At 47.3% G+C, this 27,931-nt stretch overlaps 1 protein-coding gene across 2 annotated transcripts; it reads left to right on the top strand.

Moving 5' to 3' along the window:
• Nucleotides 1-27: 27 nt before the first annotated feature.
• Nucleotides 28-27,565, top strand: LOC110498311 (M-phase inducer phosphatase 2). Of its 2 annotated transcripts, XM_036955435.2 has the most exons (10): nt 28-1,785; nt 2,447-2,532; nt 2,942-2,993; nt 5,729-5,770; nt 5,932-6,241; nt 6,412-6,603; nt 11,559-11,741; nt 14,386-14,547; nt 16,602-16,946; nt 26,500-27,565. In XM_036955435.2, the coding sequence occupies exons 1-10, from the start codon at nt 1,580-1,582 to the stop codon at nt 26,638-26,640; spliced, it is 1,719 nt and encodes a 572-aa protein (XP_036811330.2). In that variant the 5' UTR covers nt 28-1,579; the 3' UTR covers nt 26,641-27,565. The 2 variants fall into 2 exon arrangements, with proteins under 2 accessions (XP_036811330.2, XP_090065802.1); XM_090209676.1 differs by lacking the exon at nt 11,559-11,741 and having other exon boundaries at nt 1,242-1,785.
• Nucleotides 27,566-27,931: the final 366 nt, after the last annotated feature.

Genomic DNA, 27,931 nt, shown 5'->3' with positions numbered 1-27,931 from the left:
GTCCGGAACGCTAGTTGGTGCGTTATATGCGGTGCGTTATATGTACCACATGCGTCAATATTTTCAACTGGTGTGTTTCTTTACGGTGAGGTGGTACAAATGGAGGTGCAGACATGGATATTCTTCTAAAATGCATATTTGTGTTCAATCAAGCGTATAGCGAGAACGGAAGTCAACTGTCATTTTTCCAAGTGCGATTCCAAACATAAGAATGTGAAAAGTTGTTAATGTACTAAGTTTACCGGAAGTCCTATAATCATACTTGCGAGGTCTTGAAAACAAAGCACGCTATATCAAACTCTGTGCCTATAGTTGTTTCTTCGCCATATGAATGTTTTTTTTTCTGTGTGATTGGCTGTGTTGGTCATGTGGTTATTCTCCAACTGGCGCTTCAAATCTTCCGCGGGAAGAATGCGTTTATTATAGGCGAAGAGGAAGAGAGAGGCTCAACTCCGTGGAAAATCTGTCTCCCTTCAGCAGGTGGCGCTTTTTCGTTGTTTCGCCCACCAGTTTTTCTATGCAGATCAGTGGGTGTCGAATTTGGTCCCCCCTCCCAAAAAAACATATTTGCTACTTGAAGTTTATTTGTTCGAATATAAGTTTCGTAATGCTTAATTTGTCACGAATGAATAAGTAGGACGGGTGACAAACACTTGATATATAGGAGTTGTCTAGAGATACCCATGCTTATTCATGTAAGAGACTCGTAGTAAAGCGTCTCTCTCCGTTGAATAAAGGCGGTTGAAGTTAACAACCCTCAATTCATATTCTAAAATGCTTATCATTGGCTACCTGTCATGACTACGCTGCTGTCATGAATTTGATTGGTTCGTAGACGAGTATGTCATGGCAATGACATCCCATATTCATGATGAAAAGTCTCAACTGAATCCTTGGGACCTCCTAACTCCTACGTCACCCCATTAAAGTTGAAATTTAAAACGGTTAAGGTTATGATTGAAGGTTACGATTGATGTTAGGGTAAGGGTTAAGGTTATTGTATGAACGTCCCAATGATCCCAAATAGCACTAGCGATGTTCCTGCCAGACAACCTCGCAGAAAGGGAAACGCCTCTGATTGGACATGCAAGGATGTAACGACGTCTCTGATTGGACGTGCAAGGATGTAACGACGTCTCTGATTTGCACGTGCAACGATGTAACATCGTCTTTGATTGGACGGGCAAGGATGTAACGTCGTCTCTGATTGGCTGAAAGCATTGTGAGCATGTGAGCTTCTATTTTGAACGTAAATACAGTCAGCTGCATTTCCTTCCTCAGAGCTTGAGTGGTGCCTTGTCAGGGAGAGTACACAGCTGTGCAGCTCTCTGACAGAATATAAAATATGTACTTTTATTAGGACAAGATGTTGTTGTAAGTTTAGGTTTTTCCAAGACGGGGTCTGCAAACAACTTGCCGTGGTTGTTTTGTCTTTAGTACTCATTCTACAAAGTTTCCTAATTTGGTTAGTTAGCTTGATTTTTCGGCCTGTGTATATTCACCGATATTTTGGCCTTTCTAAACAGGCATCTAAATGTAATTCCATTCAAGGAACTATCATTGGATTTACCTTGTAAGGATGGATTTGGAAAACGTTACTAAAGATTTCGGTCCAGTCACCAGTCGCTTGACCAGCAGACCCGACAGAGTCCCGGGCCTTTCCTCCATGTCGGACACGGTGATGACCTCGCCTTGCATCAACCTCTTCTCTCCTGGACCCACACATCTACTGTCTCCCGTCACTAATCTGGCCCTAAACATGAACAATCTAGCTGGACTTGGGAGGTAAGAGTGTAATACAGTGTATGTTGCTATGCTATGTTGTTTTCAGCTCACCGTGCTTCTTCTACATCTGCATTGTTTGCTGTTTGGGGGTTTAGGCTGAGTTTCTGTACAGCACTTTGAGACATCAGCTGATGTACGAAATGCTTCATTTGATTTTGATTTGTGAAAGCTGCAGGACAACTACAATTGTGACATAACATCGGGAGTCTGTGTGTTTGCATTGTTCTGGTGGTTTGCGAGAGAAAGTAACCCCACCACCATATAGGCAGTTTCACCGCAAAAAAACGCTTCCTGTCAACAAAGGCATATATATATATATCTGTAGAAACGTAATCTTTATGATTCCTAACTAACTACAGTATTTACCAGGTGTGTGGGGGGGGGGGGGGGTGAATCCGGTTGTATTGTGGTAGGGTTATTTTATAACCACTAGTCCAGACCCGATCATTGGTCCAACCAGTCTCGCAACTAAACTAAAATAGCACAAATACAGGTAGGTCCCTCATTCGCTCCAGTTTAAGAAGCGTTTTGCAACAGAATCGGCATAATGAATACTCCCCAGCTAGCTTGGTAGTTAGCTAACTATTTCAAGCTAATGGTAATTGCTAGTTTGGCTGGTTGTTAGAAAAGTTAAGTGATTATGTAACCCGTTCCTTTACAGCCAACAGTGTGATACTCCAAAGCGGAAACAACGTCTTCCCCTTCTGAAGATTCCTTCCGTCGCCTCTGACTGCTCCTCTGATGCAGGTAAGACCACATCATAAGACGGCTGCAAATGTTTCACCCCAATAAGTGTCGATCAAATGCTGGCATTAGGAACTTGGCTTGCTATTTTAAAAGGTCAAATATATTTTAACCAGGTGTGTAGCCCTATAGGCCTTTATATTTTGTCCCATTTTATAATTCTGCTCTTTTCACTTGTGCAGTTTGACCACCTTGAATAACTGTAGGATATTTTACTTTTTTACCAGTACAGGACAATACATTAATCAGATGTTTAGTTATTAACAGGGCAGGAAAAAAGCCAAAATGTACATGATTAAATATTATCTCCTGTGTCACCGTGTAGACCTGTGGGGTAAATGTGTTCTGATTTTAACTAGTCAACTGTTTACGATCAGATGACCTGACGAGACGTTTCTCCATCTTCCTCCAGGTCTTGGTATGGATTCCCCCAGCCCCATGGACCCCATCCATGTTGAGGAGACGTAAGCAATAGGCCTCTTGTCTGTCCCAATCTTTCTCTCTGTTTCAGCAATGCTTACCCTCCCTTCCTCTGTACTAATCCCTCCTCTTCCTCATCCCAATGGAACACGGTTAGTGTCATCTGCTCAGCTGTGTTCTGGGATTAGGCGTTAGTAAAGATTCATTCATTTTCATAAAGCAGATTTACAGACAAGATGTTCTTATACTATAGAACTTTCCCTAGTAGAAGGATGGGCTCATTGGAGATGTTGAACACCACTGGGAAGTCCGTCCTAAGTCATTTATCACCCTAGTAGAAGGATGGGCTCATTGGAGATGTTGAACACCACTGGGAAGTCCGTCCTAAGTCATTTATCACCCTAGTAGAAGGATGGGCTCATTGGAGATGTTGAACACCACTGGGAAGTCCGTCCTAAGTCATTTATCACCCTAGTAGAAGGATGGGCTCATTGGAGATGTTGAACACCACTGGGAAGTCCGTCCTAAGTCATTTATCACCCTAGTAGAAGGATGGGCTCATTGGAGATGTTGAACACCACTGGGAAGTCCGTCCTAAGTCATTTATCACCCTAGTAGAAGGATGGGCTCATTGGAGATGTTGAACACCACTGGGAAGTCCGTCCTAAGTCATTTATCACCCTAGTAGAAGGATGGGCTCATTGGAGATGTTGAACACCACTGGGAAGTCCGTCCTAAGTCATTTATCACCCTAGTAGAAGGATGGGCTCATTGGAGATGTTGAACACCACTGGGAAGTCCGTCCTAAGTCATTTATCACCCTAGTAGAAGGATGGGCTCATTGGAGATGTTGAACACCACTGGGAAGTCCGTCCTAAGTCATTTATCACCCTAGTAGAAGGATGGGCTCATTGGAGATGTTGAACACCACTGGGAAGTCCGTCCTAAGTCATTTATCACCCTAGTAGAAGGATGGGCTCATTGGAGATGTTGAACACCACTGGGAAGTCCGTCCTAAGTCATTTATCACCCTAGTAGAAGGATGGGCTTATGGGAGATGTTGAACCCATGATGCACCATTCCCCTTGCTCGGATATAGAAGCAAACAGTTATAGGGGTGTTACGGATGGATATTTATACCTGACTTTTTTTCTTATAGAAGTGTTATACAGTTTCTAAAATGTTAATAAATTATTGTGGGAGGCATTATCTCCTAGCAGTGGGCTTCAGAGGAGTAATGGGAAAGTCATTCTGCTTTGAAAGTTGATAAACTTGTAACCTCACTTTTGAGAAAATGGCCTTTGAATGTTTTGGTACTACTACTGGAGAGCTGTTCTTTGTCTACCCCCATTCAGCATTATTTATACCGTCTTAACCCTTAAAGAGATGGGTGGGGCTAACCTGTGAGGCCATGTGCTAAACAGAGTGAGTAGTGTAGTAAACAACAAAATATTTAATGGTTAAAAGTGGGGAAAGTAGTAGCCTACAATAAGGGATAAACTCCAGGTAAAAATACACTATCTAGTCTTTGGCCTTTATCATAATCTGACTTTGGTGCAGGTCATGTTCCTCACATTACAGTCTCTGGTAAACACACACTATATCAAATCAAATCTATGTTTATTTGTCACATGCACAGGATACAGAAGGTGTAAACGGTTCGGTGAAGTGGTTATTTGCGTAATAGCTAATTCTACGGCACTTTTATTCTTGTTTTTCAATGAAAATGTTTTTTTCGGATTAGACTAGTATTACTACACAGATCATACAAGTAATAGAGAGCCAGTAAGCTAACGTTCGCTAGCTAGGTAACAGTACGCTTTAACTTGCAATGAAAATTACTTTCTGACCATGATGAATGAGTCACAGCAGAATGGAACCATTTAACACTGTTTTGTTTGAAGCTACATCTTGTTTGGCCAGCGGTGTGTCAAGTCACTGGTTCACACTGACTGTGGCCTGTGCAGAAAGTAGCCCATCACTTTTTCCTACTGATCTGTCGATGGCGACTGCCAAATTCAGGGCATCAATGTTGTAGAAAAAAGTAGCACAATTTTTGTAGTTCTCGAAGGCTAACGTTATGTTTAAAAAAAATTAAATAAAAAAGCCGTGGTAGAAAGCATTACCTACACATACTGAGCATCTCAGGTTATAGACAGAAGTATGCTACATGGCAGGGTTAGGCTAACCCAAACTCCTCTCCCGACAGTGTCCAGCCCGTCAATTATCTCAGCCAATCATGGCTAGCGGGAAGTTTCATGTCTTTCTCTGTAGCTACACTCATAATTTAACAATTCTTATTTGTGTTTACAGATGGAATAGAAGTGTGTTTTATTAAGGCACATGAGAGTTCACATGCACCAGAAGGAATTTCAAAATACAAAATGTTTGATAAACATGTCGAAGAGGTTCAAATGCCTCTCCGGTGAGGTAGTGACGTGCGATATACTTCTAGCTTCCTGAAACTAGTCACTTATTAGCAGCCCCCGCCCCCGTCGTCGTTCTCCTCTTGTCTCTTTCTGTCTGTGTACTCTCATCTCTTCCCCTCACTGCTTATTTAGCATACAGGCTCTGCTCTGTTGTACAGTGATAAGGAGAGACCACCTCTTGCCCCTCTCTGTCCTCTTCTTCAGTAGAGGCCTGTCCTGAGAAGGTCATTTAGTTGCAGACCTCTTCTGGCCTAGTTAGTGGCGAAGGCTTCCTGGGTCCTTTTTGCTGTGTAGGTCAGGGATCTCAATAAATTGGTGTGTCGCTGAATGTAAATGTTTCTCTCTGGCAGGTTTGAGAAGGCCGTTCTCCAGTCTGGAAGAGTTGTCAATGAGTAAGTGCTTAGTCCCTGGTGCTCAATGAATATCTTTTTAATATCCTTTTTTCTGGGGAGTCGTTTCCTCTTTTCAATGTTCATGATCCAAACTCCATATTGATTTAGTGACTGGCTCATCCGTGTTTACTGACGGTGTTGATCCTCTTCCCCACTTACAGAAACATGCCAATCCGAAGAATCAACTCTCTGCCACTGCAGCTGCTGGACTTCAGCCCGGCTCTGAATGGTCCGGTCCCAGGGAGCCAGAGTCAGCAGCGCCATGGGACCTTTGGACGGCTCGGTTCAGCCCAAGATACAGCCACCTCCTCTGGTCACGGTGGACAGGGAAACAAGGAGAACCAGGAGAGCTTTGAGTTTAAGAAGCCCACCAAGCCCATGTCACCCTGCCGTATGAGGTCCTTCCATAGTGAGGGAGAGGAGAACAAGGACTTTGCCCCCTGGCCCAAGGACTTTGGCCCAGCGCTCGTGGTGGGTAGCCCGGACACACACACACACACACACACACACACACACACACACACACACACACTTACTGACACTCCCACGTCATCAATATGTGACGGTGGACCAGAGGTTGTGTTGACGTTCAGACGACATCAAAGTTAACCCTTCCGTTGCTCCTGCTTTTCTTCCTGTAGCTATCTCCGTCCCAGCGCCTCAGCTCATTGGATGACAGAAGACCCATCTTCCCGCATCGCTGCTCCCTTGACGACGACGGTTTCCTTGACGTTCTGGATGACTGTGAGGAGGAGTGTGACATGCCCATGGGGATGTCCAGCCTGCTGACCGCTCCGCTTGTGAGGGACCGCACCACGCCAGGAGATGACTCGGTATGGATGTTTGGCCACCAGATGTCTGGTTTTAGTCTGGTTCTGATTTCTTAAAAGAAAGACAGGCAGTCATTTTACTTTTGAGTAATTTTTAAAGGAAGTTTACACCAAAATACAGTAATTCCAAAGTGATTCCTTACATTGAAACTCAGTTCAGTGGAATTTGTCGCCTCTCTCTCCCTGTAGTGCTGTACTGAAACTGCTTAAAAAATGGGTCATGTGACATTGCTAGATGCAAGCCTCTCTGCTCCTTTGCCTGTGAATTCATTATTCAGAAATCCCCGAAGTGTGAACATTAGTTGTTTTTATTGAAATCGTACAGAATAAAGTGCTCTCGGTTTTGAGTGAGGAAATGTGTACTTTTCCACATAAACCATTAACCACAGAAGGGGAGATGGGTAAGGGCTGCACATGTGCTCCCCTGTGGGGGAAACACTGCTATGTAGAACCGTCACCATACGCCCGTTACTGTAGTTCAGTGACCGGATCTGGAGCGCCCGTTACTGTAGTTCAGTGACTAGATCTGGAGCGCCCGTTACTGTAGTTCAGTGTCCGGATCTGGAGCGCCCGTTACTGTAGTTCAGTGTCCGGATCTGGAGCGCCCGTTACTGTAGTTCAGTGACCGGATCTGGAGCGCCCGTTACTGTAGTTCAGTGTCCGGATCTGGAGCGCCCGTTACTGTAGTTCAGTGACCGGATCTGGAGCGCCCGTTACTGTAGTTCAGTGACCGGATCTGGAGCGCCCGTTACTGTAGTTCAGTGACCGGATCTGGAGCGCCCGTTACTGTAGTTCAGTGTCCGGATCTGGAGCGCCCGTTACTGTAGTTCAGTGTCCGGATCTGGAGCGCCCGTTACTGTAGTTCAGTGTCCGGATCTGGAGCGCCCGTTACTGTAGTTCAGTGTCCGGATCTGGAGCGCCCGTTACTGTAGTTCAGTGACCGGATCTGGAGCGCCCGTTACTGTAGTTCAGTGACCGGATCTGGAGCGCCCGTTACTGTAGTTCAGTGACCGGATCTGGAGCGCCCGTTACTGTAGTTCAGTGACCGGATCTGGAGCGCCCGTTACTGTAGTTCAGTGACCGGATCTGGAGCGCCCGTTACTGTAGTTCAGTGACCGGATCTGGAGCGCCCATTACTGTAGTTCAGTGTCCGGATCTGGAGCGCCAATTACTGTAGTTCAGTGTCCGGATCTGGAGCGCCCGTTACTGTAGTTCAGTGACCGGATCTGGAGCGCCCGTTACTGTAGTTCAGTGACCGGATCTGGAGCGCCCATTACTGTAGTTCAGTGACCAGATCTGGAGCGCCAATTACTGTAGTTCAGTGTCCGGATCTGGAGCGCCCGTTACTGTAGTTCAGTGTCCGGATCTGGAGCGCCCGTTACTGTAGTTCAGTGACCGGATCTGGAGCGCCCGTTACTGTAGTTCAGTGACCGGATCTGGAGCGCCCGTTACTGTAGTTCAGTGACCGGATCTGGAGCGCCCGTTACTGTAGTTCAGTGTCCGGATCTGGAGCGCCCGTTACTGTAGTTCAGTGACCGGATCTGGAGCGCCCGTTACTGTAGTTCAGTGACCGGATCTGGAGCGCCCGTTACTGTAGTTCAGTGACCGGATCTGGAGCGCCCGTTACTGTAGTTCAGTGACCGGATCTGGAGCGCCCGTTACTGTAGTTCAGTGACCGGATCTGGAGCGCCCGTTACTGTAGTTCAGTGTCCGGATCTGGAGCGCCCGTTACTGTAGTTCAGTGACCCGATCTGGAGCGCCCGTTACTGTAGTTCAGTGACCAGATCTGGAGCGCCCGTTACTGTAGTTCAGTGTCCGGATCTGGAGCGCCCGTTACTGTAGTTCAGTGTCCGGATCTGGAGCGCCCGTTACTGTAGTTCTGTGTCCGGATCTGGAGCGCCCGTTACTGTAGTTCAGTGACCGGATCTGGAGCGCCCGTTACTGTAGTTCAGTGACCGGATCTGGAGCGCCCGTTACTGTAGTTCAGTGACCAGATCTGGAGCGCCCATTACTGTAGTTCAGTGTCCGGATCTGGAGCGCCCGTTACTGTAGTTCAGTGACCAGATCTGGAGCGCCCATTACTGTAGTTCAGTGTTTGTCCATCTGCAGCACCAGTCTGTGTTGAACCAGGGATGTGTTTGTCCATCTGCAGCACCAGTCTGTTGAACCAGGGATGTGATGGTCCATCTGCAGCACCAGTCTGTGTTGAACCAGGGATGTGTTGGTCCATCTGCAGCACCAGTCTGTTGAACCAGGGATGTGTTGGTCCATCTGCAGCACCAGCCTGTTGAACCAGGGATGTATTGGTCCATCTGCAGCACCAGTCTGTGTTGAACCAGGGATGTGTTTGTCCATCTGCAGCACCAGTCTGTTGAACCAGGGATGTATTGGTCCATCTGCAGCACCAGTCTGTGTTGAACCAGGGATGTGTTGGTCCATCTGCAGCACCAGTCTGTGTTGAACCAGGGATGTGTTGGTCCATCTGCAGCACCAGTCTGTGTTGAACCAGGGATGTGTTGGTCCATCTGTGTTTCCTGGGCTAGAGTGGTGGGGGCCACCTGTGTTTCACTTCCCTGCTGAAAGCCCCCTCGTCTGTGAATAAGGGCGTAACGTGACGTTTGTCCGTAACAAGGATTCCCCAGAGAGTGGTTACTCATCTCTACTGCTGTGGCAGTCGGCTACATAACAAGGATTCCCCAGAGAGTGGTTACTCATCTCTACTGCTGTGGCAGTCGGCTACATAACAAGGATTCCCCAGAGAGTGGTTACATAACAAGGATTCCCCAGAGAGTGGTTACTCATCTCTACTGCTGTGGCAGTCGGCTACATAACAAGGATTCCCCAGAGAGTGGTTACTCATCTCTACTGCTGTGGCAGTCGGCTACATAACAAGGATTCCCCAGAGAGTGGTTACTCATCTCTACTGCTGTGGCAGTCGGCTACATAACAAGGATTCCCCAGAGAGTGGTTACTCATCTCTACTGCTGTGGCAGTCGGCTACATAACAAGGATTCCCCAGAGAGTGGTTACTCATCTCTACTGCTGTGGCAGTCGGCTACATAACAAGGATTCCCCAGAGAGTGGTTACTCATCTCTACTGCTGTGGCAGTCGGCTACATAACAAGGATTCCCCAGAGAGTGGTTACATAACAAGGATTCCCCAGAGAGTGGTTTCTCATCTCTTCTGCTGTGGCAGTCGGCTACATAACAAGGATTCCCCAGAGAGTGGTTACTCATCTCTACTGCTGTGGCAGTCGGCTACATAACAAGGATTCCCCAGAGAGTGGTTACTCATCTCTACTGCTGTGGCAGTCGGCTACATAACAAGGATTCCCCAGAGAGTGGTTACTCATCTCTACTGCTGTGGCAGTCGGCTACATAACAAGGATTCCCCAGAGAGTGGTTACTCATCTCCACTGCTGTGGCAGTCGGCTACATAACAAGGATTCCCCAGAGAGTGGTTACTCATCTCTACTGCTGTGGCAGTCGGCTACATAACAAGGATTCCCCAGAGAGTGGTTACTCATCTCCACTGCTCTGGCAGTCGGCTACATAACAAGGATTCCCCAGAGAGTGGTTACTCATCTCCACTGCTGTGGCAGTCGGCTACATAACAAGGATTCCCCAGAGAGTGGTTACTCATCTCCACTGCTCTGGCAGTCGGCTACATAACAAGGATTCCCCAGAGAGTGGTTACTCATCTCTACTGCTGTGGCAGTCGGCTACATAACAAGGATTCCCCAGAGAGTGGTTACTCATCTCTACTGCTGTGGCAGTCGGCTACATAACAAGGATTCCCCAGAGAGTGGTTACATAACAAGGATTCCCCAGAGAGTGGTTACTCATCTCTACTGCTGTGGCAGTCGGCTACATAACAAGGATTCCCCAGAGAGTGGTTACTCATCTCTACTGCTGTGGCAGTCGGCTACATAACAAGGATTCCCCAGAGAGTGGTTACTCATCTCCACTGCTGTGGCAGTCGGCTACATAACAAGGATTCCCCAGAGAGTGGTTACTCATCTCTACTGCTGTGGCAGTCGGCTACATAACAAGGATTCCCCAGAGAGTGGTTACTCATCTCCACTGCTGTGGCAGTCGGCTACATAACAAGGATTCCCCAGAGAGTGGTTACTCATCTCTACTGCTGTGGCAGTCGGCTACATAACAAGGATTCCCCAGAGAGTGGTTACTCATCTCTACTGCTGTGGCAGTCGGCTACATAACAAGGATTCCCCAGAGAGTGGTTACTCATCTCCACTGCTGTGGCAGTCGGCTACATAACAAGGATTCCCCAGAGAGTGGTTACTCATCTCTACTGCTGTGGCAGTCGGCTACATAACAAGGATTCCCCAGAGAGTGGTTACTCATCTCCACTGCTGTGGCAGTCGGCTACATAACAAGGATTCCCCAGAGAGTGGTTACTCATCTCCACTGCTGTGGCAGTCGGCTACATAACAAGGATTCCCCAGAGAGTGGTTACTCATCTCCACTGCTGTGGCAGTCGGCTACGTAACAAGGATTCCCCAGAGAGTGGTTTCGATTTCTGAATCATGAATTCACTGACAATGGAGCAGAGGCCTGCATCCAGCAACGTCATGAGTTACGTGACCATTTGACACGTGACCCGTTGACACGTGACCCAGTAACACGTGACCCAGTAACACGTGACCCAGTAACACGTGACCTGTTGACACGTGACCCTTTTTTTACAGTTGTGTCAGTACACTAATACAGGGGGGAGAGGGCGAACTCCACGAAACAAATGTTCAATGTATGGAATCACTTGGTAGTTACTGGATTCTAGGTAAACTTCTCCTTTAACTGTGGCTCTTATCCAGTGCAACACTGTCTGGTGTTCAGTAGGAACAACTACACTCTCAGCACAGTCCGTGCTAGGATGAAAACAGCAAGTGTTCACGGTAGCATCAAACTAACTTCGTCTTTGTCCTCTTCCTCAGCCGGTGGTTCGTTGTCGGCCTCGGGGTCTATTCCGCTCGCCCTCCATGCCCAGCCAGGCGAACCGCACACCTCTGAAGCGCCCCCAGGACGAGAACACGCCGGTCAGAGTGAAGAGACGACGCAGCCTGGCGGAAACTCATGGCACCACCATGGACCAGGACGACAGCTCTCCCAGCAAGATGGTACGTACCTGCTCATAGTACTTCCTGCTTAATGTCTTCACCCCCCTAGTCAACTGGTCCTGGTACTTCCTGCTTAATGTCTCCACCCCCTAGTCAACTGGTCCTGGTACTTCCTGCTTAATGTCTCCACCCCCTAGTCAACTGGTCCTGGTACTTCCTGCTTAATGTCTCCACCCCCTAGTCAACTGGTCCTGGTACTTCCTGCTTAATGTCTCCACCCCCTAGTCAACTGGTCCTGGTACTTCCTGATCAATGTCTCCACCCCCTAGTCAACTGGTCCTGGTACTTCCTGCTTAATGTCTCCACCCCCTAGTCAACTGGTCCTGGTACTTCCTGCTTAATGTCTCCACCCCCTAGTCAACTGGTCCTGGTACTTCCTGCTTAATGTCTCCACCCCCTAGTCAACTGGTCCTGGTACTTCCTGCTTAATGTCTCCACCCCCTAGTCAACTGGTCCTGGTACTTCCTGCTTAATGTCTCCACCCCCTAGTCAACTGGTCCTGGTACTTCCTGCTTAATGTCTTTTTTTTTTGAGGGGATTGATTTGAGCGAGGAGAACCACAGATTCACTAATCTTGATGACAAAATGATTTGTTATTTAGACTGTGTAAAGTGATTTTATAGATCAGTGTTTTTTGCCTAGTCTGACTGCAATGTTTTGGATTTGTTAACTTCAGGTCCTTCAGAAAGTTTTCACACCCCTCGACCTTTTCCACATTTTGTTACAAATTACGATTTTAAGTCGATTTTTTTTTTCCATCACTGACCAACACACAATACCCCATAATGTCAGGGGTATTATGATTTTCAAAATTGTTACAAATTAATAAAAAATGAAAAGCTGAAGTATTCAGCCCCTTTGTTATGGCAAGTCTACAATCAGGAGTTAACATTTGTTTAACAAGTCACATAATAAGTTGAATGGACTCACACTGTGTGCAATAATAGTGTTTAACATGATTTGTGAATGACTACCTCATCTCTGTACCCCACACATACACTCATCTGTAAGTGAATTTCAACCACAAAGACCAGGGAGGTTTTCCACAGCCTCGCAAAGAAGGGCCCCTATTGGTAGATGGGTAAAAATAAAAAAGCAGACATTGAATATCCCTTTGAGAATGTTATTAATTACACATTAGATGGTGTATCAATACACCCAGTCACTACAAAGATGCAGGCGTCCTTCCTAACTTAATTGCCGGAGTGGAAATGGCTTCATTTCACCAGGAGAGGAAATGGCTTCATTTCACCAGGAGAGGAAATGGCTTCATTTCACCAGGAGAGGAAATGGCTTCATTTCACCAGGAGAGGAAATGGCTTCATTTCACCAGGAGAGGAAATGGCTTCATTTCACCAGGAGAGGAAATGGCTTCATTTCACCAGGAGAGGAAATGGCTTCATTTCACCAGGAGAGGAAATGGCTTCATTTCACCAGGAGAGGAAATGGCTTCATTTCACCAGGAGAGGAAATGGCTTCATTTCACCAGGAGAGGAAATGGCTTCATTTCACCAGGAGAGGAAATGGCTTCATTTCACCAGGAGAGGAAATGGCTTCATTTCACCAGGAGAGGAAATGGCTTCATTTCACCAGGAGAGGAAATGGCTTCATTTCACCAGGAGAGGAAATGGCTTCATTTCACCAGGAGAGGAAATGGCTTCATTTCACCAGGAGAGGAAATGGCCTCATTTCACCAGGAGAGGAAATGGCCTCATTTCACCAGGAGAGGTGAAATGAGCCCAGGTGTGTCCCAGTTGGCTGATGACCCACCCGGCTTCGCCCACTGACATCCTATTAAGGAAAACGAGCAAACAGAGAATTCGTCAGACAGAGTAGGAGGGTCATGACCACCTAGGACCCCGGAACACCACACCAACCAAACACAAACAATACTGCTCTGGGAAACGCTACCCAACTGCCCCAGCCAACCTCGTCCTCCCCAGACCTCAGCAACCTTTGCTCACAGGATGCAACATTTTTAATAGGGAAAGAAAAAAAACTAGGACAGCAGGGAACAGAAGACTGGAGTGACTGGACAACACAAAACAAACAGTGGACGACACACACACCCTTGGGGACAACGTGTATAAGAACGTGTGTCCACCGATCAACGCGTTCAGGAACAGCGCACACAAGAGAGCGCGTCAGCAATGACATTATCAGTTCCCCTGATGTGCCGAACATCGACATGGAATGCCTGTAAAAACAAACACCATCTCATTATCCTCTGGTTAGGACACATCATAGTCCTCAAGAAGGTGAGAGGGTGTAGACCGCAATAGGTACTACTCCCGCCCAACATGCACTGCGATGTGTCGTAGCGCCCATGGGTGCTAGGGCTTCTTTTTCCACAACTGAGTAGTTCAACTGATAAGGGTTAAACATTTTGGAAAAGAAACTAACAGGCCTCTCAACAATCAATACAATCAAACTGGGAAATGTCTAGGGGTGTGAATACAATCAAACTGTGGGAAATGTCTAGGGGTGTGAATACAATCAAACTGGACAATGTCTAGGGGTGTGAATACAATCAAACTGGGGGAAATGTCTAGGGGTGTGAATACAAACTCCGGCTGTTATTCTACATGAGCCCCTGAAATAACCACACCACCCCCTCTCTCTCTCCCTCCCTCCCTCCATCCAGGTATGTTCTGAGCGCCACATACAGCGCTCCAAATCATTCTGTAACCACACAGAGATTGAGAAGCTGCTGGACAAGGAGCTGATAGGAGATTTCACCAAATCCTTCGCCCTGTCTACCGTGGAGGGAAAACACCAGGACCTCAAATACATCACTCCTGAGATGGTGAGGAACAGTCACCCTTTCATTTCTTCACCAGCTTGTTCTGTCCCTTTACCTGAGTTGGTGAGGAACAGTGTTTAGCTGTAGCCACCCCCCCCCCCCCCGAAAAATGAAACATGATAACATTTTACATTGTATCAGCCACAGGAGGTTGGTGGCACCTTTTTAATTGGGAGGACGGGCTCGTGGTAATTGCTTGAGCGGAAGCCCCTTTGTTTAGATGAGCCAAAATTATGTTCAGGAGTCAAATGTGGCATCTTCAATGATAGGGGTTGACATGTCTTTTTTTTGAATGACCACTCCTTCCTCTGTCCCCCACACATACATACATACATACATACATACATACATACATCTGTAATGTCCCTCAGTCTAGTAGTGAATGACTACTCCTTCCTCTGTCCACCATACATACATACATACGTAACGTCCCTCAGTCAAGTATTGCATTTCATGCACAGATTTAACGCTAAAGACCAGGGAGCTTTTGAAAAGCCTCAGAAGTGCAGTGATTTGGTAGATGGGTAACAAATCAGACAGTGACTATCTCTTTATGGTCAAGTATTGTATTAAACCACCCAGACACCAAGATAGTCGAGCTTATGAACTGCAGAACAGGAAGGACACTGTTCAGGGAGCCAGCAGGCCATTGGTGATTGTTAAAACATAGTTTGATGGCTGTGATGGAAGAACTGAGGACGGATCAACAACATTGTACTGATAGTGACTCAGCTGACGGTGTCTAAATGTCACCAATGGCCTCATGTTTCCCTGAGTACAAATATACAGAATAATAATCTTGCATACAACAAGGTACTAAACTAATACTGCAAAAAACACAGCAAAGGAATATACTTTTTGGCCTGAAGTCAAAGCCTTTTATGTTTGGGGTAAAAAAATAGATTAAATATAATTTATTTTCTATCTACACACACTACCCCATAATGACAAAGAGAAAAACTGTTTTTTATAAATTTTTTCTAAATGTTTTTTTTTTTTTTTAGAGAAAAAAAATATCTTATAAAATCCTTTTTTCCACCATAATTTGCAAATAAATTAATAAAAAATCCTACAATGTGATTTTCTGGATTTTTTTATCTCATTTTGTCTGTCATAGTTGAAGTGTACCTATGATGAAAATTACAGGCCTCTCATCTTTTTAAGTGGGAGAACTTGCACAATTGGTGGCTGACTAAATACTTTGTTACCCCACTGTATATGGCTCATCAGGCATCAGGCTTGAATGTTCATGCTGCTTAAATCAAATCCTGACGTATTAATATGCTTTAGATTGACCTCTTGTCGAGAGGATCTATAACCTGGGACTAACCTGTCTGTCTATTCCTCAGATGGTGTCCTCTCTGAGCGGCCAGCTGGATCCTCTATAACCTGGGACTAACCTGTCTGTCTATTCCTCAGATGGTGTTCTCTCTGAGCGGCCAGCTGGATCCTCTATAACCTGGGACTAACCTGTGTCTGTTCCTCAGATGGTGTCTGCTCTGAGCGGCCAGCTGGATCCTCTATAACCTGGGACTAACCTGTCTGTCTGTTCCTCAGATGGTGTCTGTCTGTTCCTCAGATGGTGTCTGTCTGTTCCTCAGATGGTGTCTGCTCTGAGCGGCCAGCTGGATCCTCTATAACCTGGGACTAACCTGTCTGACTGTTCCTCAGATGGTGTCTGTCTGTTCTGCAGATGGTGTCTGCTCTGAGCGGCCAGCTGGATCCTCTATAACCTGGGACTAACCTGTCTGACTGTTCCTCAGATGGTGTCTGTCTGTTCTGCAGATGGTGTCCGCTCTGAGCGGCCAGCTGGATCCTCTATAACCTGGGACCAACCTGTCTGTCTGTTCCTCAGATGGTGTCTGTCTGTTCCTCAGATGGTGTCTGTCTGTTCCTCAGATGGTGTCTGTCTGTTCCTCAGATGGTGTCTGTCTGTTCCTCAGATGGTGTCTGTCTGTTCCTCAGATGGTGTCTGTCTGTTTCTCAGATGGTGTCCGCTCTGAGCGGCCAGCTGGATCCTCTATAACCTGGGACTAACCTGTCTGTCTGTTCCTCAGATGGTGTTCGCTCTGAGCGGCCAGCTGCATCATGTTGTCGAGAGGATCGTGGTGATTGACTGTCGCTACCCGTATGAGTTTGAGGGGGGCCACATTAAAGGAGCCCTGAACCTCTACCAGGAGGAGCAGGTAGAGGAGTACCTCCTACGCACCCCCATCGCCCCCCTCTCCCCTGACCACAGGGTCCTCCTCGTCTTCCACTGTGAGTTCTCCTCGGAGCGAGGGCCCGGGATGTGTCGTTTCGTACGTCGGAGGGACAGGGCGATGAACGAGTACCCTAACCTGCAGTACCCAGAACTCTACGTCCTCAAGGGAGGCTACCAAGAGTTCTTCCATCACTTCCGGGTAAAACACAATCGTGGATGACAAAAAGTTTTGATCTCTAGAATCAGAGGTGTGCTCATTGAAATGATCGTTACCATGCAGCCATGTCATATTTATTTCTATAACAAAAGACACGTAGTTAGGTTACAGCGTCGACCGGGGGCCTCAGCGTTGACGGGGGCCTCAGCGTTGACGGGGGCCTCGGCGTTGACGGGGGCCTCAGCGTCGACCGGGGGCCTCAGCGTCGACCGGGGGCCTCAGCGTCGACCGGGGGCCTCAGCGTCGACCGGGGGCCTCAGCGTCGACCGGGGGCCTCAGCGTCGACCGGGGGCCTCAGCGTTGACGGGGGCCTCAGCGTTGACGGGGGCCTCGGCGTTGACGGTGGCCTCGGCGTCGACCGGGGGCCTCGGCGTCGACCGGGGGCCTCGGCGTCGACCGGGGGCCTCGGCGTCGACCGGGGGCCTCGGCGTCGACCGGGGGCCTCAGCGTTGACGGGGGCCTCAGCGTTGACGGGGGCCTCGGCGTTGACCGGGGGCCTCGGCGTCGACCGGGGGCCTCGGCGTCGACCGGGGGCCTCAGCGTTGACGGGGGCCTCGGCGTTGACCGGGGGCCTCAGCGTCGACCGGGGGCCACAGCGTTGACGGGGGCCTCAGCGTTGACATCTACTCACGCGTGTTCAATGTATTTGCGTCAATGGTGTCAAAGCAACGATGTATAAAGTAAAAAAATAATAAATACAAAAAATGTAAGAGTAACAACCATAAATGGTAACAGTCAACAGTGGGATATAATATAAATAACTGTCATCCTCACCATTACATCTACTACAGCTGCCATCATTAGTAGTAACTCTTTACTCTGCTGACGTTAGTGTTCTGTGTCCCTCACCATTACATCTACTACAGCTGCATCATTAGTAGTAACTCTTTACTCTGCTGACGTTAGTGTTCTGTGTCCCTCACCATTACATCTACTACAGCTGCATCATTAGTAGTAACTCTTTACTCTGCTGACGTTAGTGTTCTGTGTCCCTCACCATTACATCTACTACAGCTGCATCATTAGTAGTAACTCTTTACTCTGCTGACGTTAGTGTTCTGTGTCCCTCACCATTACATCTACTACAGCTGCCATCATTAGTAGTAACTCTTTACTCTGCTGACGTTAGTGTTCTGTGTCCCTCACCATTACATCTACTACAGCGGCATCATTAGTAGTAACTCTTTACTCTGCTGACGTTAGTGTTCTGTGTCCCTCACCATTACATCTACTACAGCGGCATCATTAGTAGTAACTCTTTACTCTGCTGACGTTAGTGTTCTGTGTCCCTCACCATTACATCTACTACAGCTGCATCATTAGTAGTAACTCTTTACTCTGCTGACGTTAGTGTTCTGTGTCCCTCACCATTACATCTACTACAGCTGCATCATTAGTAGTAACTCTTTACTCTGCTGACGTTAGTGTTCTGTGTCCCTCACCATTACATCTACTACAGCTGCCATCATTAGTAGTAACTCTTTACTCTGCTGACGTTAGTGTTCTGTGTCCCTCACCATTACATCTACTACAGCTGCCATCATTAGTAGTAACTCTTTACTCTGCTGACGTTAGTGTTCTGTGTCCCTCACCATTACATCTACTACAGCGGCATCATTAGTAGTAACTCTTTACTCTGCTGACGTTAGTGTTCTGTGTCCCTCACCATTACATCTACTACAGCTGCCATCATTAGTAGTAACTCTTTACTCTGCTGATGTTAGTGTTCTGTGTCCCTCACCATTACATCTACTACAGCTGCATCATTAGTAGTAACTCTTTACTCTGCTGACGTTAGTGTTCTGTGTCCCTCACCATTACATCTACTACAGCTGCCATCATTAGTAGTAACTCTTTACTCTGCTGACGTTAGTGTTCTGTGTCCCTCACCATTACATCTACTACAGCTGCCATCATTAGTAGTAACTCTTTACTGTTCTGTGTCCCTCACCATTACATCTACTACAGCTGCATCATTAGTAGTAACTCTTTACTCTGCTGACGTTAGTGTTCTGTGTCCCTCACCATTACATCTACTACAGCTGCCATCATTAGTAGTAACTCTTTACTCTGCTGACGTTAGTGTTCTGTGTCCCTCACCATTACATCTACTACAGCTGCCATCATTAGTAGTAACTCTTTACTCTGCTGACGTTAGTGTTCTGTGTCCCTCACCATTACATCTACTACAGCTGCCATCATTAGTAGTAACTCTTTACTCTGCTGACGTTAGTGTTCTGTGTCCCTCACCATTACATCTACTACAGCTGCCATCATTAGTAGTAACTCTTTACTCTGCTGACGTTAGTGTTCTGTGTCCCTCACCATTACATCTACTACAGCTGCATCATTAGTAGTAACTCTTTACTCTGCTGACGTTAGTGTTCTGTGTCCCTCACCATTACATCTACTACAGCGCCATCATTAGTAGTAACTCTTTACTCTGCTGTGTCCCTCACCATTACATCTACTACAGCGGCATCATTAGTAGTAACTCTTTACTCTGCTGTGTCCCTCACCATTACATCTACTACAGCGGCATCATTAGTAGTAACTCTTTACTCTGCTGTGTCCCTCACCATTACATCTACTACAGCGGCATCATTAGTAGTAACTCTTTACTCTGCTGACGTTACTGTTCTGTGTCCCTCACCATTACATCTACTACAGCTGCATCATTAGTAGTAACTCTTTACTCTGCTGACGTTAGTGTTCTGTGTCCCTCACCATTACATCTACTACAGCTGCATCATTAGTAGTAACTCTTTACTCTGCTGACGTTAGTGTTCTGTGTCCCTCACCATTACATCTACTACAGCTGCCATCATTAGTAGTAACTCTTTACTCTGCTGACGTTAGTGTTCTGTGTCCCTCACCATTACATCTACTACAGCTGCATCATTAGTAGTAACTCTTTACTCTGCTGACGTTAGTGTTCTGTGTCCCTCACCATTACATCTACTACAGCTGCATCATTAGTAGTAACTCTTTACTCTGCTGACGTTAGTGTTCTGTGTCCCTCACCATTACATCTACTACAGCTGCATCATTAGTAGTAACTCTTTACTCTGCTGACGTTAGTGTTCTGTGTCCCTCACCATTACATCTACTACAGCGGCATCATTAGTAGTAACTCTTTACTCTGCTGACGTTAGTGTTCTGTGTCCCTCACCATTACATCTACTACAGCTGCATCATTAGTAGTAACTCTTTACTCTGCTGACGTTAGTGTTCTGTGTCCCTCACCATTACATCTACTACAGCGGCATCATTAGTAGTAACTCTTTACTCTGCTGACGTTAGTGTTCTGTGTCCCTCACCATTACATCTACTACAGCTGCATCATTAGTAGTAACTCTTTACTCTGCTGACGTTAGTGTTCTGTGTCCCTCACCATTACATCTACTACAGCGGCATCATTAGTAGTAACTCTTTACTCTGCTGACGTTAGTGTTCTGTGTCCCTCACCATTACATCTACTACAGCTGCCATCATTAGTAGTAACTCTTTACTCTGCTGACGTTAGTGTTCTGTGTCCCTCACCATTACATCTACTACAGCTGCCATCATTAGTAGTAACTCTTTACTCTGCTGACGTTAGTGTTCTGTGTCCCTCACCATTACATCTACTACAGCTGCCATCATTAGTAGTAACTCTTTACTCTGCTGTGTCCCTCAGGCTGTGGCAGGCAAATACATAGCCCAGAGACTGTCCTCTCTGGGCAGCCAGGTCTGTCTGTGACGACCGGTCTCTATAGCCCAGAGACTGTCCTCTCTGGGCAGCCAGGTCTGTCTGTGACGACCGGTTTCTATAGCCCAGAGACTGGCCTCTCTGGGCAGCCAGGTCTGTCTGTGACGACCGGTTTCTATAGCCCAGAGACTGTCCTCTCTGGGCAGCCAGGTCTGTCTGTGACGACCGGTCTCTATAGCCAGACTGTCCTCTCTGGGCAGCCAGGTCTGTCTGTGACGACCGGTCTCTATAGCCGAGACTGTCCTCTCTGGGCAGCCAGGTCTGTCTGTGACGACCGGTCTCTATAGCCGAGACTGTCCTCTCTGGGCAGCCAGGTCTGTCTGTGACGACCGGTCTCTATAGCCCAGAGACTGTCCTCTCTGGTCAGCCAGGTCTGTCTGTGACGACCGGTCTCTATAGCCCAGACTGTCCTCTCTGGGCAGCCAGGTCTGTCTGTGACGACCGGTCTCTATAGCCGAGACTGTCCTCTCTGGGCAGCCAGGTCTGTCTGTGACGACCGGTCTCTATAGCCCAGAGACTGTCCTCTCTGGGCAGCCAGGTCTGTCTGTGACGACCGGTCTCTATAGCCAGACTGTCCTCTCTGGGCAGCCAGGTCTGTCTGTGACGACCGGTCTCTATAGCCGAGACTGTCCTCTCTGGGCAGCCAGGTCTGTCTGTGACGACCGGTCTCTATAGCCAGACTGTCCTCTCTGGGTTTGTCTGTGACGACCGGTCTCTATAGCCAGACTGTCCTCTCTGGGTTTGTCTGTGACGACCTGTCTCTATAGCCAGACTGTCCTCTCTGGGTTTGTCTGTGACGACCTGTCTCTATAGCCAGACTGTCCTCTCTGGGTTTGTCTGTGACGACCTGTCTCTATAGCCAGACTGTCCTCTCTGGGTTTGTCTGTGACGACCTGTCTCTATAGCCAGACTGTCCTCTCTGGGTTTGTCTGTGACGACCGGTCTCTATAGCCAGACTGTCCTCTCAGGGTTTGTCTGTGACGACCTGTCTCTATAGCCAGACTGTCCTCTCTGGGTTTGTCTGTGACGACCGGTCTCTATAGCCAGACTGTCCTCTCTGGGTTTGTCTGTGACGACCGGTCTCTATAGCCAGACTGTCCTCTCTGGGTTTGTCTGTGACGACCTGTCTCTATAGCCAGACTGTCCTCTCTGGGTTTGTCTGTGACGACCTGTCTCTATAGCCAGACTGTCCTCTCTGGGTTTGTCTGTGACGACCGGTCTCTATAGCCAGACTGTCCTCTCAGGGTTTGTCTGTGACGACCTGTCTCTATAGCCAGACTGTCCTCTCTGGGTTTGTCTGTGACGACCGGTCTCTATAGCCAGACTGTCCTCTCTGGGTTTGTCTGTGACGACCGGTCTCTATAGCCAGACTGTCCTCTCTGGGTTTGTCTGTGACGACCGGTCTCTATAGGCAGACTGTCCTCTCTGGGTTTGTCTGTGACGACCTGTCTCTATAGCCAGACTGTCCTCTCTGGGTTTGTCTGTGACGACCGGTCTCTATAGCCAGACTGTCCTCTCTGGGTTTGTCTGTGACGACCGGTCTCTATAGCCAGACTGTCCTCTCTGGGTTTGTCTGTGACGACCGGTCTCTATAGCCAGACTGTCCTCTCTGGGTTTGTCTGTGACGACCGGTCTCTATAGCCAGACTGTCCTCTCTGGGTTTGTCTGTGACGACCGGTCTCTATAGCCAGACTGTCCTCTCTGGGTTTGTCTGTGACGACCGGTCTCTATATAGCCAGACTGTCCTCTCTGGGTTTGTCTGTGATGACCGGTCTCTATAGCCAGACTGTCCTCTCTGGGTTTGTCTGTGATGACCGGTCTCTATAGCCAGACTGTCCTCTCTGGGTTTGTCTGTGACGACCGGTCTCTATAGCCAGACTGTCCTCTCTGGGTTTGTCTGTGACGACCGGTCTCTATAGCCAGACTGTCCTCTCTGGGTTTGTCTGTGACGACCGGTCTCTATATAGCCAGACTGTCCTCTCTGGGTTTGTCTGTGACGACCGGTCTCTATATAGCCAGACTGTCCTCTCTGGGTTTGTCTGTGACGACCGGTCTCTATATAGCCAGACTGTCCTCTCTGGGTTTGTCTGTGACGACCGGTCTCTATAGCCAGACTGTCCTCTCTGGGTTTGTCTGTGACGACCGGTCTCTATAGCCAGACTGTTTACCTTTTTGTGGTGTCTTTCCAACAGGTGATTTTATTTTAGTTTTGTGATGATTTGGTTGGGCCAGATTTTCTGAGTGCTGTCCTGAGGCTCTATGAGGTTGGTTTGGGTTGGTGAACTGAGCCTCAGAACCAGCTGGCTGAGTGCTGTCCTGAGGCTCTATGAGGTTGGTTTGGGTTAGTGAACTGAGCCTCAGAACCAGCTGGCTGAGTGCTGTCCTGAGGCTCTATGAGGTTGGTTTGGGTTAGTGAACTGAGCCTCAGAACCAGCTGGCTGAGTGCTGTCCTGAGGCTCTATGAGGTTGGTTTGGGTTGGTGAACTGAGCCTCAGAACCAGCTGGCTGAGTGTTGTCCTGAGGCTCTATGAGGTTGGTTTGGGTTGGTGAACTGAGCCTCAGAACCAGCTGGCTGAGGGGACTCTTCTCTGGTTTCATCTCTTGACATTGTAGAGCTGTGTGATGGAACCACCAGGTCATCTGCGTACAGCAAACACTTGATTTCAGTGTTGTGTAGGGTGATACCAGGTGCTGCCGATTCTTCTAATGTTTTGGCCAATTCATTAATGTAGATGTTAAATAGTGTTGGACTTATTGGACAGCCCTGTTTCACTCCACGTCCCTGAGAGAAGTTTGCCTGTTGCCAATTTTTACTGCACATTTGTTTTCAGTGTACATTGATTTAATAACATGTTTCCCTCCAATACCACTTTCTATTAGTTTATAGAACATTTAAAAAAAAATGTGCCTAAATGAATCAAATAACATTTTATTTGTCACATGCTCCGAATGCAACAGGTTTTTACCTTACCGTGAAATGCTTACTTACAAGCCCTTAACCAACAATGTAGTTCAAGAAAGAGTTAAGAGTTAATATTTACTAAATAAACTGTAGTGAAATGTAAATAAAAAGTAACACAATAAAAATAACAACAACGAGCCTATATACATGGGGAACCGAGTCAATGTGTGGGGGCACAAGTTAGTCAAGTTATTTTGTACATGTAGGTTAGGGCTAAAGTGACTATGCATAGATAATAAGTTAAACAATTTAAAGGCAATGCTACCAAATACTAATTGAGTGTATGTAAATTTCTGACCCACTGGGAATGTGATGAAAGAAATACAAGCTGAAATAAATCATTCTCTCTAATATTATTCTGACATTTCACATTCTTAAAATCAAGTGGTGATCCTAACTGACCTAAAACAGGGAATTTTTACTAGGATTAAATGTCAGGAATTGTGAAACTGAGTTTTTAAATGTATTTGGCTAAGGTGTATGTAAACTTCCGACTTCAACTGTACTTATGGTGCTGCCTACTCTTGATTAGTTTTTCAAATCCTATGAGCAAAAAAATATTTAGCTTTATCTGGGACGCTAAATCAGACAAAATAAAATGAGCCTATCTATATAATAATAGGCTCGTTTTATCCAAGAGTACAACCAATTGATTACAGCATTGCCCCAAAACTGGAGGAGGCAGGTGGCAGCGGGAGGAGGTAGGGAATTGGTCTGTCTGCCCAATATAAAGGATCAAAACTGGAGGAGGCAGGTGGCAGCGGGAGGAGGTAGGGAATTGGTCTGTCTGCCCAATATAAAGGATCAAACCTGGAGGAGGCAGGGGGAGGAGGTAGGGAATTGGTCTGTCTGCCCAATATAAAGGATCAAACCTGGAGCAGGCAGGGAACTGGTCTGTCTGCCCCATATAAAGGATCAAACCTGGAGGAGGCAGGGGGAGGAGGTAGGGAATTGGTTTGTCTGCCCCATATGAAGGATCAGAACTGGAGGAGGAATAAAAATAGCATAAATAGGAAAGTCTACCAGTTTCATTTGAGGACCAGGATGTTGACAGCTGGGCCATACAGATTGCAAAATAGTTGGGAAGAGATTTTTGATGCACCGATTCCATGGTACAGGGTGTGCATTGTTTTATATATCAACGTAAGATTCAAGACTTCGTGCTTTTAAGCTAAAATGATTTTATAGAATTCTTGCCACCAACAAAATGTTGAATATTTGGGTCATAAAATCATCGAAGCTCTGCGGATTTTGTTGTGAGGATGCAGAATCAATAGACCGTTTATTTTGGTATTGCCCTCAGGTAGCCTGTTTCTGGTCTCAGGTTCAGGAATGGCTGAAAATGCATAACATTGATCTAAAATTCACCCTAGAAATAGTACTGTTAGGAGATCTGGAGAGACCGGGTCAGTGAATTACTAGAATACTAATACTCTTAGTAAAAGTATTTATCTTCAACAGGCAATCTGTAGATTCTATTCGATAGATTGGCAGGTTGATTGGTCTGTCAGTCTCTGTCCCTCAACTTATGGCAGGCAGCAATGTAGTGCGCTGCCAACCCACAGCTCTCTGCGTCCTCCCCCAACAGGACGGGTAGCCTGTCCCTCCCCCAACAGGGCGGGTAGCCTATCCTCATCAGAGAGGTCTTTGAAACCTCTAATAAGGGTTTCACATTTGGGGAAATGACACTCTCTAATTGTAAATTTGACATTTTGTCAGGAAATGCAGCTCCGTCTCAAGTTCTGCTGTGGTGCAGTGGTTGCACGCCCTTTCCTTTACAGGAAGTCAGGTTTTCATGTGTCTACCCTTCTCGATGGAAAGCCTTTGCTCACTGAGTCTGTAATCACTAATCATGGTCAAATAGTTTGCCACGGTGTACTGTCAATTTAGGGCCAGATAGCACTGCATTTTGCTTTGTGCTTGTGTTTCCCAATAAGTAATGTAGTTTTGTTTTGACTGTGTTGTAATTTGGCTTATCCTGATTGATTGGATGTTCTGGTCCTGAGGCTTCAGTGTGTTAGTAGAACAGGTTAGTGAACTCAGCCCCAGGACCAGCTGGATGAGGGGACTGAGGCTTCAGTGTGTTAGTAGAACAGGTTTGTGAACTCAGCCTCAGGACCAGCTGGATGAGGGGACTGAGGCTTCAGTGTGTTAGTAGAACAGGTTTGTGAACTCAGGACCAGCTGGATGAGGGGACTGAGGCTTCAGTGTGTTAGTAGAACAGGTTTGTGAACTCAGCCCCAGGACCAGCTGGATGAGGGGACTGAGGCTTCAGTGTGTTAGTAGAACAGGTTTGTGAACTCAGCCCCAGGACCAGCTGGATGAGGGGACTGAGGCTTCAGTGTGTTAGTAGAACAGGTTAGTGAACTCAGCCCCAGGTCCAGCTGGATGAGGGGACTTTGCTCAGCTCTTGGCATTGCATGGTTGGGGAATGATAAGTGAGGTGGTCACTGTATTTGAGATGTTTTTATTATCCGTGGATATTGGCCTAATTCTGCCCTGCAGGGTTTCAATTGGGTGAAATCTTGTTTTGTAAGTGGACCCCACACCTCACTGCCATAATGTGCAATTGGTCCAATAACGCATTCAATTAGTTTTAGACAAATTGTAATAGGTATTTCAATTCGAATGTGTTTTTTAATTGCTTAGAATGCCCCGCGTGCTTCCTTTCTCTGTTCATTCACTGCCTCATTAAGGTGTCCAGTTAGACTAAATGAGTTTCTCAATCCACTTCACTTTATTGGCCTGATATAACAATGTACATATTGCCAAAGCTGGCTGGCTGTATGTATGTTGTAACTGGTCTCTCTCTCTGTGTGTAGATGCAGTGTGAGCCCCAGGGATACCGGCCCATGCACCACCAGGACTTTAAAGAGGACCTGAGGAAGTTCAGACTGAAGAGCAGTACCTGGGCCGGGGAGCGCAGCAAGAGAGACCAGTACAGCAGACTGAAGAAGCTGTAACCCTACTGCCCCCCCTGTAACCCTACTGCCCCCCCTGTAACCCTACTGCCCCCCCTGTAACCCTACTGCCCCCCCTGTAACCCTACTGCCCCCCCCTGTAACCCTACTGCCCCCCCCTGTAACCCTACTGCCCCCCCCTGTAACCCTACTGCCCCCCCCTGTAACCCTACTGCCCCCCCCTGTAACCCTACTGCCCCCCCTGTAACCCTACTGCCCCCCTGTAACCCTACTGCCCCCCTGTAACCCTACTGCCCCCCCTGTAACCCTACTGCCCCCCCTGTAACCCTACTGCCCCCCCTGTAACCCTGTAACCCTACTGCCCCCCCTGTAACCCTACTGACCTCCTGTAACCCTACTGCCCCCCCTGTAACCCTACTGCCCCCCCCCCCCCTGTAACCCTACTGCCCCCCCTGTAACCCCCTGTAACCCTACTGCCCCCCCTGTAACCCTACTGCCCCCCCTGTAACCCTACTGCCCCCCCTGTAACCCTACTGCCCCCCCTGTAACCCTACTGCCCCCCCTGTAACCCTACTGCCCCCCCTGTAACCCTACTGCCCCCCCTGTAACCCTACTGCCCCCCCCTGTAACCCTACTGCCCCCCCCTGTAACCCTACTGCCCCCCCCTGTAACCCTACTGCCCCCCCCCTGTAACCCTACTGCCCCCCCCCTGTAACCCTACTGCCCCCCCCTGTAACCCTACTGCCCCCCCCCTGTAAACCTACTGCCCCCCCCTGTAACCCTACTGCCCGGGGGGGTTGTGAGCGATATATATATATATAGATATAGTAGGGTTATATGCACCACAGCTAAGGGAAGATATAGAAATGTATTCACGTCTACATTTGTTTTTATTCTATCAGACAACTTGATGCATTTCAATTATATTATTTGCGCTAAACATATATAAATAAAAACATTAAGAATACTCTTTTGAAAGTTCATTACTGGCCCCAATACAACAAAAACACTACTTAAATACTGTTATTTTGTCTGTGAAATATTTAATTGAAGTATTGTGGAATTGCATTCATTCCCATGGAGGTTTGCTCCTGCTGGGGACTGCCAATGTGGCCGACTGCTGACTTCAAAGCCTCTCAATGGCCAATACTTGGCGTCAGCAATCCAGGGTTTTTATATAATGATCCATACCCTCCTCTAGATATAAACCCACCACCACTCTACCTCCTCTAGATATCAACCAACCACCACTATACCTCCTCTAGATATAAACCCACCACCGCTATACCTCCTCTAGATATAAACCCACCACTATACCTCCTCTAGATATAAA

The sequence above is a fragment of the Oncorhynchus mykiss genome, chromosome 19 (genome assembly GCF_057628025.1).
Source record: "Oncorhynchus mykiss isolate SJ-2025 chromosome 19, ASM5762802v1, whole genome shotgun sequence".
Classification (NCBI taxonomy): Eukaryota; Metazoa; Chordata; class Actinopteri; order Salmoniformes; family Salmonidae; genus Oncorhynchus; species Oncorhynchus mykiss.
The sequence above is the reverse complement of the archived record's forward strand: the minus strand, read 5'-3'. Positions and strand labels throughout refer to the sequence as shown.

Excerpts from the sequence above, each read along its gene's own strand:
- LOC110498311 (XM_036955435.2), top strand. The coding sequence starts at position 1,580 with ATGGATTTGGAAAACGTTACTAAAGATTTCGGTCCAGTCACCAGTCGC. Across the intron at positions 2,994-5,728 it reads CCCATCCATGTTGAGGAGAC|GTTTGAGAAGGCCGTTCTCC; the intron begins GTAAGCAATAGG and ends TCTCTCTGGCAG. Across the intron at positions 5,771-5,931 it reads TCTGGAAGAGTTGTCAATGA|AAACATGCCAATCCGAAGAA; the intron begins GTAAGTGCTTAG and ends CCCCACTTACAG.